Source organism: Canis lupus, chromosome 1 (genome assembly GCF_003254725.2).
Source record: "Canis lupus dingo isolate Sandy chromosome 1, ASM325472v2, whole genome shotgun sequence".
NCBI classification, from domain to species: domain Eukaryota; kingdom Metazoa; phylum Chordata; class Mammalia; order Carnivora; family Canidae; genus Canis; species Canis lupus.
In genome coordinates this window covers 86,136,813-86,153,188 of record NC_064243.1, presented here as the reverse complement: position 1 = coordinate 86,153,188, position 16,376 = coordinate 86,136,813, and the positions used below count along the sequence as shown (strand labels likewise).

The 16,376-nt window shown below is 40.8% G+C and overlaps 1 protein-coding gene across 3 annotated transcripts in view; it reads right to left on the bottom strand.

Annotated features, from left to right (window-relative positions):
• Positions 1–3,382: 3,382 nt before the first annotated feature.
• Positions 3,383–16,376, bottom strand: part of CEMIP2 (cell migration inducing hyaluronidase 2) — a 78,281-nt gene continuing 65,287 nt past the window's right edge. For all 3 annotated transcript variants that reach the window (XM_025423318.3, XM_025423316.3, XM_025423317.3), the window contains 5 exons: positions 14,755–14,974; positions 11,794–11,892; positions 8,312–8,466; positions 5,770–5,873; positions 3,383–5,416 (listed from right to left, as the gene is read on the bottom strand). In XM_025423318.3, coding sequence (XP_025279103.1) covers positions 5,220–5,416; positions 5,770–5,873; positions 8,312–8,466; positions 11,794–11,892; positions 14,755–14,974 — 775 coding nt within the window. In that variant the 3' untranslated portion in view covers positions 3,383–5,219. The remainder of the gene's footprint in view (positions 5,417–5,769; positions 5,874–8,311; positions 8,467–11,793; positions 11,893–14,754; positions 14,975–16,376) is intronic.

Below are 16,376 nucleotides of genomic sequence, written 5' to 3'. Positions count from 1 at the left end.
CATCCCAGAGCAAAGAAACGATGCTTTTGTTAATCTGTGCCGCTTGGTTGTGGCTAAATGTACATTTTCCTTTAAACTCAACTAACAAGAAGAACATGCAGAAAACAAGGATGGCTGGCTTTCCATCGTAGGAATAACTGTAGCCAACAGGATAATACTAACAATGAGAATTTCGGATGATGGAGAGACTCCAAACCGCTGCCTCAGTACCAGTTACACACTGTGCTGTGTGCATCAGATCTGCCTTGCATTTGGCACAAAAAGTTCTGGGGAAGACAATGTAGATCAGGGCTAAAAAACACAACATTCATATTTGTTCCGATGTGCTCTCTGCTGAAGGAGAGGAGGGAGAGAAGAACAGGACCTTACAACATGTTACAGGGTTCTCAAAAAAGCTCTCAGACTTCTCTTTATAAGAAATAGCTGGGGAGCTTGTTGTAAAATTACATTCCCAGCTTCAACCTCCTGGAGATGCCAGTTCCCCAGTTTGAGTTGGGGCTTCAGATTCTCCACTTTCATCAAGCACCTCAGGTGATTCTGATGCCAGATTTTTCCTTAACTTTTTTAAAAAAATTACTATTAATTCCATTTTTTAAAAAAGATTTTATTTACCTATTTGAGAGACACAGTGAGAGAGACAGAGAACACAAGCAGGGGCAGAGGAAGCAGATTCCTTGCTGAGCAGGAAGCCCAACTTGGAGCTTGGGGCTCCATCCCAGGACCCCGGGATCATGACTTAGGCAAAGGCAGACATTTAACTGATTGAGCCACCAAGGCACCCCTTTCCTTAACGTTCTATTTAAAAAATTCTCAAACCTTATCGAAGTTCCAAGAAGAGGATAATGAACGCAGTACACCCTTCACCAAGATCAAGGGTCAGCAAACTTTTTCAGGAAAGGAACACTGTAAATATTTTCAGCTTTGCTGGCCAGGTAGTGTCTGCAACCAGCTGGTACAACGCCTGCCACCAGGACATGGGCACTAGTCAACACGTAAGCCAATGAGAGTGGCTGTCTTCCAATAAGACTTCACATATGAGCACTGAACTTCGATTTTCACATCACAAAATTATACCCTTGACTTTTTCCAAGGTGTTACACTTAAAGATGTAAAACCCATTCTTAGCTCAGAATTGGTATGAAGCCAGTCGGGGGCAAATCTGGCCCCCATGTCACTTTGCAACCCTTGAGGACTCCAACTGTGGTTGTACAGTCCAAGCTCTTCTGAGGATGAACCTGAAATTGAGGACTTTTCAGATCCAGACTACTCACACTGTCCGTCTGAGGAAAACCGAAAAACTCAATCTATGAGGTTGTTTTCTGACTGACTCTCAGCTATATTTTCAGATAGAACATTTTACAGCTTCCTATACCTGGTATTTTCGGATGCCCTCTGGGGCACAGCTCCTCATTTAGAAATCTTCATAATTCAGTCAGTCATCCTCTAATTTTATCACATAAAATAGTGTGTGGCCCTTCCCCCACCACACCAGGGCCTGATTGGCATCTTTTTCAGCTTCTCTCTTCTTTTGAGGACAAATGGGTAAAAAAACAAACAAACAAACAAAAAAAGCCCCTCTACCTTCCAAATGACTCCAATGGTCCAGCAAGACATACATAGCATTTTGGTATTTGTGAACAGGGGCCTGGGCATGCCTTTTCCTGATTTTTTCCCTCCCTGACCTTTGGTGAAAATTAGCTCCTGCCTAGAGTGTCTGCTTGCCTTTCTGGAAAACTGAATGATTACCACCAAGTTAAGACAACAGTAATGATACAAATCTGTTACCCAATTACTCCCATTCACAGTGTTCACCTTTAGGTGAATTTCTCGAGTTATTAAACATGATTTCATAAGAATCTGAAAGCCAAAGAACTCTGGAGGGTGGGCAGCCTGGGTGGCTCAGCAGTTTAGCGCCACCTTCAGCCCAGGGCCTGATCCTGAAGACCCAGGATAGAGTCCCACATCAGGCCCCCTGCATGGAGCCTGCTTCTCCCTCTGCCAGTGTCTCTGCCTCTGTGTGTGTGTGTGTCTCTCATGAATGAATGAATGGAATGAATGAATGAATGAATGAATGAATAAATAAATAAATAAATAAATAAATAAATAAATAAATAAAATCTTTAAAAAAAAAGAATTCTGGAGGGTAAGCTCCAACTCTGTGTCGTAATATCAACAATCATGGTCATGATGGGATCATATGTACTTACCTACAAGGACCAATTGGGGGGGGGAAACCCACTTGAATTCACTAAGTGCATTCTTATTTATTAAAATGCCTTTCAACTGGACTTTTCCAAACATTACTTCATCTCTTAGAGAATGAACACCTAGTTATCTGAAGCATTCAAGCTTCCATCACCTCATTGCCTGCCCCTCCTCAAAACAAAGTAATCCATTTAAAGGCAAGAGGATGTGTTCTCTTCTGAAGAAGTTGGAAAACAGAGAAGTCCTATTCCCCCCACCCCGTCTCCACATCTGACACGGAGCTTAGCGACTGCACTGGAGTCACATCCTGAGACCATGCGCCTGCCTTTCATCTTCTTGCAAACTCTCCTCCAGCTCCTGAAGAGAGTATGTGGCATGCTGGCTCAGGTGCAGAGGCAGGAACCTTACAGCAAAGACTTAAAACCCACGGTCTGTTGACATATGAGAAGGCCCTGTGTTTCTCATCAGCTGGCTGATTTGTGGACGGCCACATTTCTGGAGCTCAGCCAATCGCCTCACCTGATGGAAAATGCTTACGAACTTATAAATCACCTTTGGATATATTTTCTCCACAGAAATAAAACAGACTGCTAGCTCCCATTGCCGGAAATGTACTTAAAAGCTTAGTTTACCAATTTAACAATGTGAGACGATTAAGGACAGAAAACAATATTTAAAATTCCTTTAAAAGGAGACAATAGTGAGACGCTGTTTAGGGCTGGGAGTGCTGTAATATAGGAACAGCAAATAAAAATAATAGATAAATGAAATTTTGTTTGGGTCACAAGAAATTACAGATTCGAGTCAAACAGTGGACCTATTATATTAGTGCAGTGGTTTTTAAACCTGGCTGCATGCTAAAATCACCCAGGGAGCTTTAAAAAAATTCCAATACCCAGGCTGCATCCCACACCAATTAAATCTGAATGGAGGTGGGGAGGTGGGGCCCAGGCCTTTGTATTTTTTAAAGCTCCCAGGCAATTCCAACGTAGACAGACTTGAGAACCTCTGCAACACAGAATGTGAGCCCTGCCCTTCTGAAGTTTTAGTGTTTCCAAAAACTATTTGGTGGACAGTTTCCCTTCCTCATCTCTGCCAATAGCTTCTTCACGGCTGGAAGCTGGAAGAAAAAATGATCGATTGATTCATTGATTGAGTCACACACATCTATAAAAAATACATGCACACATATTTTTCTTTATTTAACTTAGGCCCTGATAATTAGCATACAAATCAGAAAAACAGAGTGCCTCACAACTTACATATCCTCTCCAAATCTTTAAAGAACCAAACTCTAAAAAACACACACAAAAGATATTTAAGTCATAAAACACACACACAAACACACACACACAAACACAAACTTTAATCACCTTCAGGAACCATGATCCAATAACATATTTAATAGGTAAGATCTCGTTCATCCATATACAAAAGAAAAAAAAAAAACAAAACACAACCCTCAACTTTAAGACACGTGCCCCTAACAAGGGCACTTAAGAGTTAGAATGGTTTATCGGTAGCATTTTGAGGTAGCATATTTTGTAAAGTAACACAAGTCTCAGACCTGCTCTGCAGTTTCTCTTGGACACAAAAGGCCAGGCCCTCAGCCTTTGCTCTTGGTAGAGGAAAGCGAATTTGTCTGTATTCACTGCCAAGTCAGCCTGAACTCACTTCCTACCCTCTCGCCGTGTCTTCAAATACTCCACGTACTGCAGGTTTTGGAAAAGGTAAAGGCATTTTCTGATCATCCTTCCCTCTTGATATGGAGACATCCCTGGCCATGGAGCTAATCTTTCTGCCACATGCAATTCTCACTGACAGGACATGCATGCACCCTGTGGGAAGGGAAATAGGGCATCAGCGGCACTTTTTTTTTTTTTTTTTTAATTGGCTCTAACAATTCATTTACAAGTGACTAACTCCTCTAAGGCTATACAGAGTATGGTTTCTGAATATCCCCTCCACGATTCTGGCCCTTAAAAGGCTTTCCCTTTTTTTCTCCCCCTGAGTACAAAATTTTGGGGTATCATGAAGCTTTCTGCAATTTTCCTGGCAGGACGGTGAGCAGAAAAGCTTAAAAAAAATCCACATGCAAAAACAACAAAAACTCGGGTGCAGGAGCAACCCCAAGAACAGACTTCCTTTGTGTAAGCTGAAACGACAAAAGTTTACAGTTCAGGAAAACAGCCTTCTTCTTTAAAAAAAAAAAAAAATGTAAATATTTAGCTCAGCTCTGCATTTTAAACACAAATATACAGTCGAAACAGGCTAAGGATTAAAGCTGCAAATATGGTCCTGACGACTTCAGACCTTGGTGCAGATCAAATTTTTGCCCATGGGTGCAGTTTCAAGGGATGTCAAATCCCTAAAGCCCTTTGCCCCAGGATGCTTTCTGTTTGAAAGTTAAACCCTTGGAAGGAATCAATGTACAAATGGATAAAAATAGCACATGCCCAGGCCAAAAAAAGGGCATGAGCTGGGCCTGAGCTGCCACTGAAAACTCCGTCATTGAGTATCCTATACAATCCACAAAAGGCGGCCGGCCCGGATCCAGGGCCTGAGGCATCACCGAACATGCCAGCCACCCTAAGTCCATTGCTGACCCAAAGCCAATGACACAACTGGGCATCACACTTCAAGTATCCAAGGCGCTACAAGAGCTGGTCCCCTCAAGGACTCTGGCTGATTCCCACCTCCCCCCACGACATCCTGTTAGATGAAAGGTGAAGCACTTCTTACAGTCACTACGACACACAAGGTGAAGGGTGAGGGGCAGGAGAGACACTCTCTGCATATACCAGCCTAACAAATACAAATAAATTCGTCAACACTTTGTACAACTAGAAGGTGCAGGAGCTGGTATTCAAGCAATCGCTTTCAATTCTTTCGTCCCCTCTCTGTATCAAACAGGAAAATGGTTCCATTGGGTTAACAGTGTCATTTTAAAATGCCATAAATTAAATAAGTTAGTTCACATTTTTTTCCCCCAGCACTTAAGTTACAGTGAGTCCCTAATGTGCTTTTGAAGTCTGCTTTAACATCTCCAGGTCTCTCCTGCGGACAGCGCTGGCTCTGCGACAACCATATTCTTCCAGCTGCAAAGGTATGAACTGTTCAAGCAGCCCGAGGCCCTGGCCAGCAGGACTGGTAAACAGCTTAGCCCAGGATGGTTTAAAGTTTCCGCTGAATCCCACAAATATGGTACTTCCTTAAAAAAAAAAAAAAAAAAAGTGCAATTTGTAAATCTACCCATTCTAGGCAAGACAATGCGTGAGGTGAGCTGGAGGTGAACAAAACAAAGACAGCTATAAAACACCACCAAAAAATGTGTATGCTTCCTTACGTCAGTCAATGAACTCTTACCACCCACCTCTTGCCCCAAATAACAAACCACATCCCCAAACACTTCCTCAAATAATGTTTCCTTATTGAAAAATTATCTTAATGATAACCACTCCAGCAAAATAAGCTCATGAGAATGGTCCGGGGACCACGTTCCACCATAAAAATGCTTATGTGGCTGGACTCATAAGAACGTCATAGAATAAGACAAATACAAACCTTTGTTATAAAGATGAGCTGGTTTGGCTAATCCCAGAGGTACTAATGAATCTGAAATATTTAAATGCTTTATTTCTCCTCTTGTGCTCAACAGAACAATTGACCTGTATGTGGAAGTTAGAAAATTGGAAAATATGGAAAATGTCAATAAACTGGTGTGTATTAATTAAGTACCTTTCTGAACTAAATATAGCGTAGAAATATTAGATAAAAGCAGAAATAAAAACAAACAAACAAACAAAAAAACAGATGCTTTTCACACCCCTGCTGGTACAAGATCCGGCTCCCTGCCCCACCCAGGACACTTGGTTGCTATTACAAGATGTTGGGGAAACAAAGGTCATTTAGGTAAGTGGACCCAGTGGGTGAATTGGGACTCAACTCTTTTAGGGAATATATTAATAAGGGAGGCTAGTTTTGTTTGTTTCAGATGCTCTATTTATCTATTTGTGTCCTATTATCTACTTATAAAATAAATGCATAAACAGCCAATTCTTTTATTTCAGAAGAAATAAAATAAAATCTGTGTCCCATGGTTTGGTTTATTTTTTTTAAAAGATTTTATTAATTTATTCATGAGACAGAGATATAGGCAGAGACACAGGTAGATGCGGAACTCGATCCCAGGACCCCGGGATCACACCCTGAGCCGAAGGCAGATGCTTAACCGCTGAGCCACCCAGGCATTGAATCCCATGGTTTGGTTTAAATTCCATGTTTATTATGCAGCATATCAACACATATACTTAAATCTGTGGATTTTCTCTTCTCCTGATCTCTTTCTCTCTCTCTCTCCTCTGCCAAAGCTAGGCTGGCTTAATTACTCTGTCCTCGTGATTTAATATCTTATAAAACAAGCCCCGTGTGTTATTTTGAGTTGTTCACAAATACTCGATTACTCTCCCACATTCATTCTTCCAGAGGAACTTCAGTATCAACATTCAAGGACAATAGAAAAGTAACCTATTAGGACACTAATGGAAATGTGGCAAATTTATATATTAATTTAGGCAGAGTGACATTTTTATATTAGTTTTCCCTCTAGGAACAGAGAGAATCTATCCTTTTTTTCAACTTTTATATACCCATGACTATTCATTTTCTGAATGTGGGTCTTGCCGGGTTGATGTCACTCCAAAGCAGTGGTGACCATTCAGAGTCAGAACAGATGTTGGACCATAGCAACCCTACAGGCCTGATCCTCCTCAGGATCACTTACATGAGATCACTTTACTGGTCCCGAGTTACCCCCACACCCTAACACATGGCTAGTGTCTTTAGAAGTCACTGGCAGTTGCTCCATAACCTCTTAACACTTTGTTAAGATACAAACAAATACAGAAAAGTATTACTAAGTGTATAGCACACTGAATTTCTGCATGCTAAACACAGTTATGTAACCGGCCCAGATGAATAAACAGAGCACTACCCATATCTTAAAAGCCTTCCTTTGGTCCCCTTTCTAGAAACAACCTACTGACTTTTTAATGAGTTGGTTTTAACTCTTAAATCTATAGGGTCCCTTACAGGACTGCCGTGTTATCCTAATATTTATGGTGAGCTGTATGCCCTGGGTTGTTTTAGGTGAATTGAGTACATGTTTTCAGCATTAGGAAAAATCTTGAAATCCTTAATGAAAATTGAGGCCTTAGAAATGAATTCCCTGTAAGTATCTTAAAGCAGAAGATAGAGCTATGCATGCACACCGAATATTATGCTCAAATACTATAATGACTTTATGGGACTTAACTGAAATCTGGCTCTGTCATATGTCAAAAGTGTAAGTCATCAGATGACTGAAGATGCATTCAAAAACTAGACAGGACTTAAGTCTCCAGGAAGCTTATGTCCTCCCCTTAGTCACTTCACTAAATGAAGGACTGCATGCAAATCTATGTCTGCAGCACAGCCAAGGGAGGCAGAAAAGGAGCCTGAATTCATCTCCCTTCTTCTAGGTAAGGTCTCCCCAGTCTCCCACCACCACCAAAAAAAGGGTTTGCTCATGTGCATGCTTCTTCAGAGATGAACAAAACAAAACCAATCAGGCCAGGGCTCTTAAAAAAGAGAACAGACACCTGTCTGCTTAAAAATCAATTGACTCCTTTCTAGTCACTCCCATGTAAGTCAGGGGAATTCCCAGTGCATTGCCGTCTGAGGGCTTATCAGTGGTACAGATGGCCACAAAGGTAATACTGTCTATAAAATTGCTTTAAACTGGTAACCTTCTGAGTGAGTTAGATGCCATGTACTCAAACAAATACTAAAATGTGGGATAGAAACGATCCAAAATACGAAACAATTCCCCTTCTAAGAGCCTTCCCACCATTTGTAAACTCTTCTAACATCCAGGCTTTCACTGATCTGTAATAATTCCACTTAGACCACATGGGCATCAATGTGAGAGCAGGAAGGCATGAATATCTTCTCAACAGCACTGAGGGCCCGCGAGGTAGAAGGGTGGAAAGACAAACCAAAGCTCAGAGTTAACCAGGCACCATCTGGTCAGGCAGCTTGTCCCTCTTACCGAGCAAGCGTCACCTACCTTGGAGGGATGCCGGTTCTCAAATACCCTTCCATGCGACTGATGTCACCAAGAGAGAAGACCTTTCTTTCCGTCAACCGGAAGGGAACACTGCAGGCATCCACGAGAAGGAGGAGAACACCCGCACTTTGGATGGTAAAGTCGGTGCCGTTGACCTGAGAATAGAGAAACGTCTGCTGTCACCACCACTTCATGTCTCCAGGATGACTCATCTTCCCAGCCCTTCCCTCTGTCTTCTAAACCCATGAATCAAATGACAGTTCCAGGATTCAAACTGCAGAATCCAGTTACTCTTTCTCCACCAACACCTGGAACTCTGCCAGCCTTCTCATAACTCTGCCTTGATTGGTCTTTACTGTTTGCATTGGATGCTCTGAGCAAGGCACAGCAGCCCACGCTTGAGCAGTGTGACTCTGACTCTCGCTGCAGCCTGAAGGGCTTCATTCCTATACACTCCCTCCCTGGGATCCAAAAAAAAAAAAAGGTTTTCCCTGAAAAAAAAAATAAAATAAAATGTGTACAATTATAAACTATGCTAAAAGCTAACAAAGAAGAAATGCTATCACCACTACACTTGTCCTTGTTTGGGGAGTTTATATTTAAATTTTTTTAAGGTTTTATTTATTCATTTGAGAGAGAAAGAGATAAAGAACAAGTGAGAAGGAGGGAAGGGCAGAGGGACAAACAGATTCCCTACTGAGCAGGGAGCCCAATGCAGGACTTGATCCCAGGACTCCCAAGATCACGACCTTAGCTGAAGTCAGAGGTCCAATTGACTGAGCCACCCAGGTGGATGGATATATTCCTTCTCTTTATTTTTAAAAATCTGAATACTTAAAACTGAGAAATTTGAGAAAAAAAATATAATGATCCTCAACACATTTAAACTCTTCTCTTGAAAAGAATCCGCTAAAACCTACTGCTTAAAGAAAATACAAAAGTCTCCATAAAGACTAAAGAAACGCCCGGCAGCCCAGGTGGTTCAGTGGTTTAGCACCGCCTTCGGTCCAGGTCGTGATCCTGGAGTCCCGGGATCCAGTCCCATGTCAGGCTCCCTGCATGGAGCCTGCTTCTCCCTCTGCCTGTTTCTCTGCCTCTCTCTGTGTGTCTCTCATGAATAAATAAATAAATAAAAATCTTAAAAAAAAAAAAAAGGACTAAAGAAACGCCAATTCTTAGCAAAGACTCTTTAGGCAATGCATGAGTAACGTATTGGAGTTAAGTACAGTAACAAGGTTCTGTAAATTTTTGGGGATCCCGAGCACCCAGTGTGCAGCAATGGAGTTAAAAAAGTGTCTTCAGACACTGGAGCAGAGCCTGCCTGAGATTTTTTGGGCAAAATAATATCTTCTTGAATTGCTTAGTGAAGTTAGTAGAGCAGAGAGGCTCAGTATCCACTTGCTTTCCTTATGCAAATGACTCCTGCCAGACACCATGTCTACAGGCTGGGATCAGGTTCTCCATGCAGCCAACAGTATTGAGACGCTGAGGTAACAAATTTTATGCCAAAAAAATTACATCATGAACAAACTACCAAATGAACAGTTGCTAACAGAGGGCAATAGACATAAATACATAGTTGGGAAATCTTTGAGCTACATTTAAATAGAGGTATCCTTTCTTTCTTTCTTTTCTTTTCCTTTTCTTTCTTTCTTTTTCTTTTCTTTTCTTTCTTTTCTTTTCTTTTTTCTTTTCTTTTTAATTTTGTGTGTGTGTGCTCACAAGATCCATCTGCTTAACAAAGTTTAAGTGTACCATACGTAATTGTTGACTATAGGGACAACGTTGTAGAGCAGATCTGGAGAGCTTATTCATCTTAACTCATCTGAAACTATTTGCCTATTGATCAATAACATCTCATTTCACACCCCCTACCCCCAACCCCCAAGCAGAGATACTTTTAATTCAGAGTTGTTAAAAAGTTCTTATTTCAGAGTTCAATCCTGGAAATGGATGGTGGTAATATTTCCACAGCAATATGAAAGTACTTTATGCTACTGAACTATGCACTTTAGAAATGGTTAAGATGGGGATGCCTGGGTGGCTCAGTCCTTTAGCATCTGTCTTTGGCTCAGGTCCTGATCCTGGGGTCCCCATATGCAGCCTACTTCTCCCTCTGCCTATGTCTCTGCCTTTCTCTGTGTGTCTCTTGTTAATAAATAAAATATTTTTTTTAAAAAAGGTTAAGACAATGAATGTTATGTATATTTTAACACAATAAAAGAAATTGGGAAAGAAAAAAAAGAGTAAGATATAATTTTGTCCATACATGTGGCTTTGTGATTGTACTACCCACCACTTTATTTTTTTTTTTTTAATTTTTATTTATTTATGATAGTCACAGAGAGAGAGAGAGAGAGAGGCAGAGACACAGGCAGAGGGAGAAGCAGGCTCCATGCACCGGGAACCCGATGTGGGATTCGATCCCGGGTCTCCGGGATCGCGCCCTGGGCCAAAGGCAGGCGCCAAACCGCTGCGCCACCCAGGGATCCCTACCCACCACTTTAAAACACTGAACTCCTATGGTTGGAGGATGGGTCAAACAGGTGAAGGGGATTAGGAGGAACAAACTTCCAGTTATTAAATAAGTCACAGGGAGGGAAAGTAGAGCAGAGGGAACAGAATTAATAATGTTGTAATAACTTCGGTGACAGATGGTGACTACATGTACCATGGTGAGCAATTTATAATGTGCATAGATGTCAAATCAGTATGTGTTATGCCTAAAACTAATACTGTATTGGATATGTTATATTTCAGTTACAAAAAATAAATAAATAAACACACACAAAAAAAAATAAAACAAAAAATGAGCTCTTTAAGGATACCACATGAGCGGTACCTGGGTGGCTCAGTTGCTTAAGCATCTGCCTTTGGCTCAGGTCATGACCCCAGAGTCCTGGGATTGAGCCTCATGTCAGGGTCCTTGCTCAGCTGGGAGTCTGCTTCTCCCTTTCCCCCTGTTTGTGCTCTTTCTCTCTCTCTTTCTCTCAAATAAATAAATAAAATCTTTTAAGAAATAAAAATAAAGAGATCCCGTGAGACTAGGCCCAGGCCCAGGCTGGATATTAGTTAGATGGCTAGATACCTGCCGCCCCAAGAGCTCTTTATATGATGGCACTCAAGTCAACCTGATTTTGGACAGATCTCACATCAAGAGCTGGTTACCACTGGCTAGCATGGTCTTTAGCCCAAATTCTAAGTGCTGACAGTGAGGCTCAGGCCTACACTTCCATAAACCCACCTAGAATAGATGACTAACACTTCGTGAATGAATTTTAACATTCATCAATAAACACAATCTAGTGAGAAAAAAGACTTAATAGATTTAACTTATTCAAAAATGTAAATGTTTGGGAGGTATTTATACCTCTATTATATTGCTTGTCACCAAGTGACTATTGCCAGAGATAATTCATGTCACTGGGATGAAACAATAAAAGTGAGAAACTGAGGCAGGGTACACTCCAGATGGTACTTACAGAGATAACAGACAGGTCTCCACGCTGAGTCTCGGCTTTACTGGGTGACTGGAATTGCACGGGGAGGTAGTTTTTATGAGGATCACTAGTAAACACCACCTACACCGGGAAGAAGTTCCATATTTATGTCAACCACATCTTCCTTCAAAAGGGCCTCAAAATCAACTCAATTATATCAAACCCAATGGTGATTTTTCCTCCCTGTGAACTTTTTATATAGATCAGATGTCCTAGAGTTCCACCTTTTGATTCAGACTTAACTACAAGTAGTGTATGCTCCTCATTTTCTGGAATAATCCCAGTCTCAAATAGCTGTAACCTTGTTATTAAAATCAATTCCGCAAATGACTAATTAAATGTGCTTCACACTTAGATCTTTGTCCTTTTCAGGTCCTCTTCGGACCAGTTATCTTAAATTGGAACTCAGTCACTCCAGACTAAGAGAAGGACAGAGGACAAAGATTACACTGTTCAAAACCTTGTAGCAGGTTGTACATCACCAAGCTAAACTTCTCTACCTGACTTGCAATGTGTCCCACAAATCAAGCCACATCTTACATCAAGGCCCCTAATCCCACTGTTCTACCACCTTCTGCAGGCAGAGCAGCTAAACCTGCTTTCCCCCAAATGCTCCCCTTTCCCACCACTCTGCCTTTGCATATGCTGTTCCCTCCCTTGCTTCCTTCTACTCCTTGAAATCACTCCAAATCCCACATTCCATCTTTCAACTCCACCATAAAGGCCTTTTGCTCATTCAAAAGCAGGCCTAGGGGATTGCTGGGTGGCTCAGTGGTTGAGGATCTGCCTTGGGCCCAGGGCGTGATCCTGGAGACCCAGGATCGAGTCCCGCATCAGGCTCCCTGCATGGAGCCTGCTTCTCCCTCTGCCTATGACTCTGCTTCTCTCTCTTTCTGTGTCTCTCATGAATAAATAAATAAAATCTTAAAAAAAAAAAAAAAAAAAGGCAGGCCTAACTCACACAATTCGGCACTTAAAGTACATATCCTCATGAATGGATGTCAACAACTTCATTCCAAGGGCAAGCAATCATCATTCAAAAGCTCAGATGTTTCTTTGAATCTCAGATTTGGAGTCAAAAATTTGTGTGAACTTTCCTACTTACTTCCCGCATACATGTGTTTGTTTTTGGTATTTAAAACAAACTCACTCCTTTTCCCAATTTCCAAGTAAAAGTGAGGTTCCCAAATGCCTCAAGTACTTTGCAACTGTGCCCAGTCAGTAATCAATACATTTTTAAAAAAATAAATTCTGATCCATGTTTCAAGCACCAAAAAACGAGAAATGCTAAACATTAAAGTATGGAACGATTTAAAAAGATAGGCTTAGGATATTTCCAATGAGGAGTATTTTTATAAATTATAATGTTACAATTATTATAACAAATTACATAATCGTCTCTGTAATTTTAGCAAATTCAGCTTAAGAATTAGGATGGAGAATTTACTGCCCCACAAAGATTATCTAAAAGTATCACGTTATGGGGCACTTGGGTGACTAAGTTGGTCAAGCATCTGATCCTTGATTTCAGCTCAGGTCACAATCTCAAGGGTTGTGAGACCGAGCCCCAAACAATGGGCTCTGTGCTGGACATAGAATCCCTCTTCCCCAGAAAATAAAAATAAATAAAATAATAAATAAGTATCATTTTATCACTTTAATAGTTAAGATATTACATGGAACATGCAAGGATCTATATAAATTTCTTCATGTACATGGTTGGCTTGGTTGGTGGGTGGGATGGTTGGCTGGTGGGTTGGTTTTAGTTGAGTTGGAAAACAGAATGGCACAGGGATACAAAAAACTGAAACTGTGGATAGTGAACTGCCACTGAAAAAATGCTTACAGAAGAAATAAATTCATGTTCCTCTTCCTGCTCTTACTGCCACCAAAAGGCAAAAACAAATGAGAAACATTTTTGATTCAGTAGGACTGGCGTGGAACCAAAGAATTCTAATAGTTCATGAGTTCCCAGGTGATGCTGATGCTGTTGGTCTGGGACCACACTTTGAGAACCATTTCCCTTAACCCATATTTGTTTGTATAAAGGTTAAATATAAATTAGAGCAGCATTTACTCTATATTTCTTTTTCACTTAGAGTTGGCCTGACATCCTTTGAAAACCCCATGCCCAATTTGAGCTCCTATTTTGGATTTATTTTCATTGACATGTTTTCTTAAGATCTGGAGGGAGACTTTATAATCAAGACTATGTCAGGAGAAACACTTCACTTCTAGCCACACAGTTAGTTTGTACTTTTAATTACAGGCAAATATAACAGCACATGCTTCAAACTTAACGGTAGCTTTCCACTTCAAAAAGGGGGGGGAGAGGACAATTTTCATATGTTACATTTTTAAAAATATGTATTTATTTATTTATTTTTAGTGGAGGAGGGGCAGAGGGAAAGAGAGAGAGAACCTCAAGCAGACTCCCTGCTGAGTATGGAGCCTGACTCAAGGCTCCATCCCAGGAACCCGAGATCATGACCTGAGCCAAAATCAAGAGTCATGCACTTAACCAACTGAGCCACCCATATATGAGTTGCATTTTTGGAAGAGAAATTTTATAGTCCTCAACAAAACAAAGCATTTCTGTACATCACTGACATATAAACCCAAAGGCAATAATATCCTAACAGAATCATCCTGGAGGGGAAGAGAAAAAAGATGAAGGCCAAGAAGTCTATAGTCATCCAGGATTAACTTATGTATCACAGAGATAAGATACTTTTATCACGAATTTGGACTAGTTTGCTTCTTATGACTATCAGATTCTAGAAGGGGCCAAAATTTAGGAGAAATCATGCAGTATTTGTAACTTGGCAATACAGATGTTTCAAAGAAAAATGTTCCCATTGCCAAAACAAACAAAGAAACAAACAAAATTAAAAAGTGCTTTTGATTCTTTCTCCTACCCACAGTCCCCTCTTCCTCAATTACCTGGCGGGTTCCACAGCCTTGACAGAGCCGGGTGAGCACAGATGGCATGCGCTTGAGTGCCGACGGCTTCCTGTAATACTGGGGGTACGCTTTGGCCATGCAGTTACTGATATCTTTTGAGTCTGTTGCTGCCTGGATCTTGACTCTTTCGCATCCCTGAGATGAACAGTAACTGTGGCCATCCCTGTGGCTTTTGGCTTTGAGATACAAAAACAGCAACCTGAATGGAAACAAATCAATCCATGGGATGTTAGACGGACTCCCATAAACTCACAAAATTCCTCACATTGGCTCACAGCCCAAAGGGCTATTTCTCTAATAAAGTAACTTTTCCTTAAAAGAAAACAAATTCTAAAACTAATAAAGCTATTCCTCTTTCCTTTCTATCCTCCTAGGGTCCTAAGTCAAATGCCATACTGCTTTCAGAAAATATTTTGATAACCCGATTCAGCTGTTCTGGAGCATATCAAAGTTAATTTCTGGAGTGAATTAGTTCAATAGGTAATTTGGGAGGATGGACTTTGGTTTGCTTCAAAACTTCCTTGGAAATTTTTAGACTTGTGTTGAGTTTGGGATTTCATAAATTAGTGTGTGGGTTTTTGTTTTGTTTTGTTTTGTTTTAAATCATTTTCGTTTAAGGCATACATTTGAAATTCATAAAAATAGCAACTGTGAGTTGCTTGACTGAGGCCAAGATATGGTCTCACATCAATTGCTGTGATGTTTACTAAGAGCAGATGGGCCTGAAGTCCTTCTGTCTGTACTTTGGCCAACATCAAGGGAAAAGAACAGACCCGCCCACTCTGAATTATCCTCCTGCTGCCAAGATGAATGGAAAAGTAACTTCCAGGCAACAGTCCAACGTCTGTCAGCAAACGTAGTCTTTCTGAACCAAAGGAAGTCAAGATTATAAAGCACTTGATCAAATGTGATTGATTACTATAGATCAAGAATTCATATTTTAATATGAAGTCAATGAACAATGGGAAGTTACAGTTAGGAGTAAAAGTAAGCCACTGTCCTAACATCAATACTTTAACATATATAAAGGAAGGAATGAGAAGGGATAAGAGGGATGTGGTTAGGCCTGTGCCTTTTGATATTAAATAATTAAAAATCATCAAAAAAATCATTAAAAAGAATTAAAGCCTTGAAGGCCAATGGATTCTAAAAAACAGCAGAATGAAAAAAATTATTTCCCAGCTAATCATTCATGATCCCCAGACCATCCTCACAAATTTGGGTGTTCAATTTATTTTTGTGGAAAATCAAACGGGGAATGTGGACATTCTGTCATCTGTAGAGTAAAAGTCCAAGCAGGTTGTTTTAAGTCTTACTAGAAATTGAAAACCAGTGACAATTACAGTAAGAAAAGACTTGAGCTGGTCACACAGGCTGCTGGAGGAGCCCTGGAGGGCAAAGGAGCTGCATCTTATTCAAAAACTAATGAGACCCTTGACTGAACCCCAACCTCAAGCCTCAAACCTGCCACCCTTCTCCCCATTCTGAACCACTGTCTTTCCCCAAACATGCCATGCCATGTTCTTCCATGCCTTCATGCATCTATCTACACCGCTCCTGGGGACACATTCCCCCTTTCTTCTACTATCTCCTCCTACCCA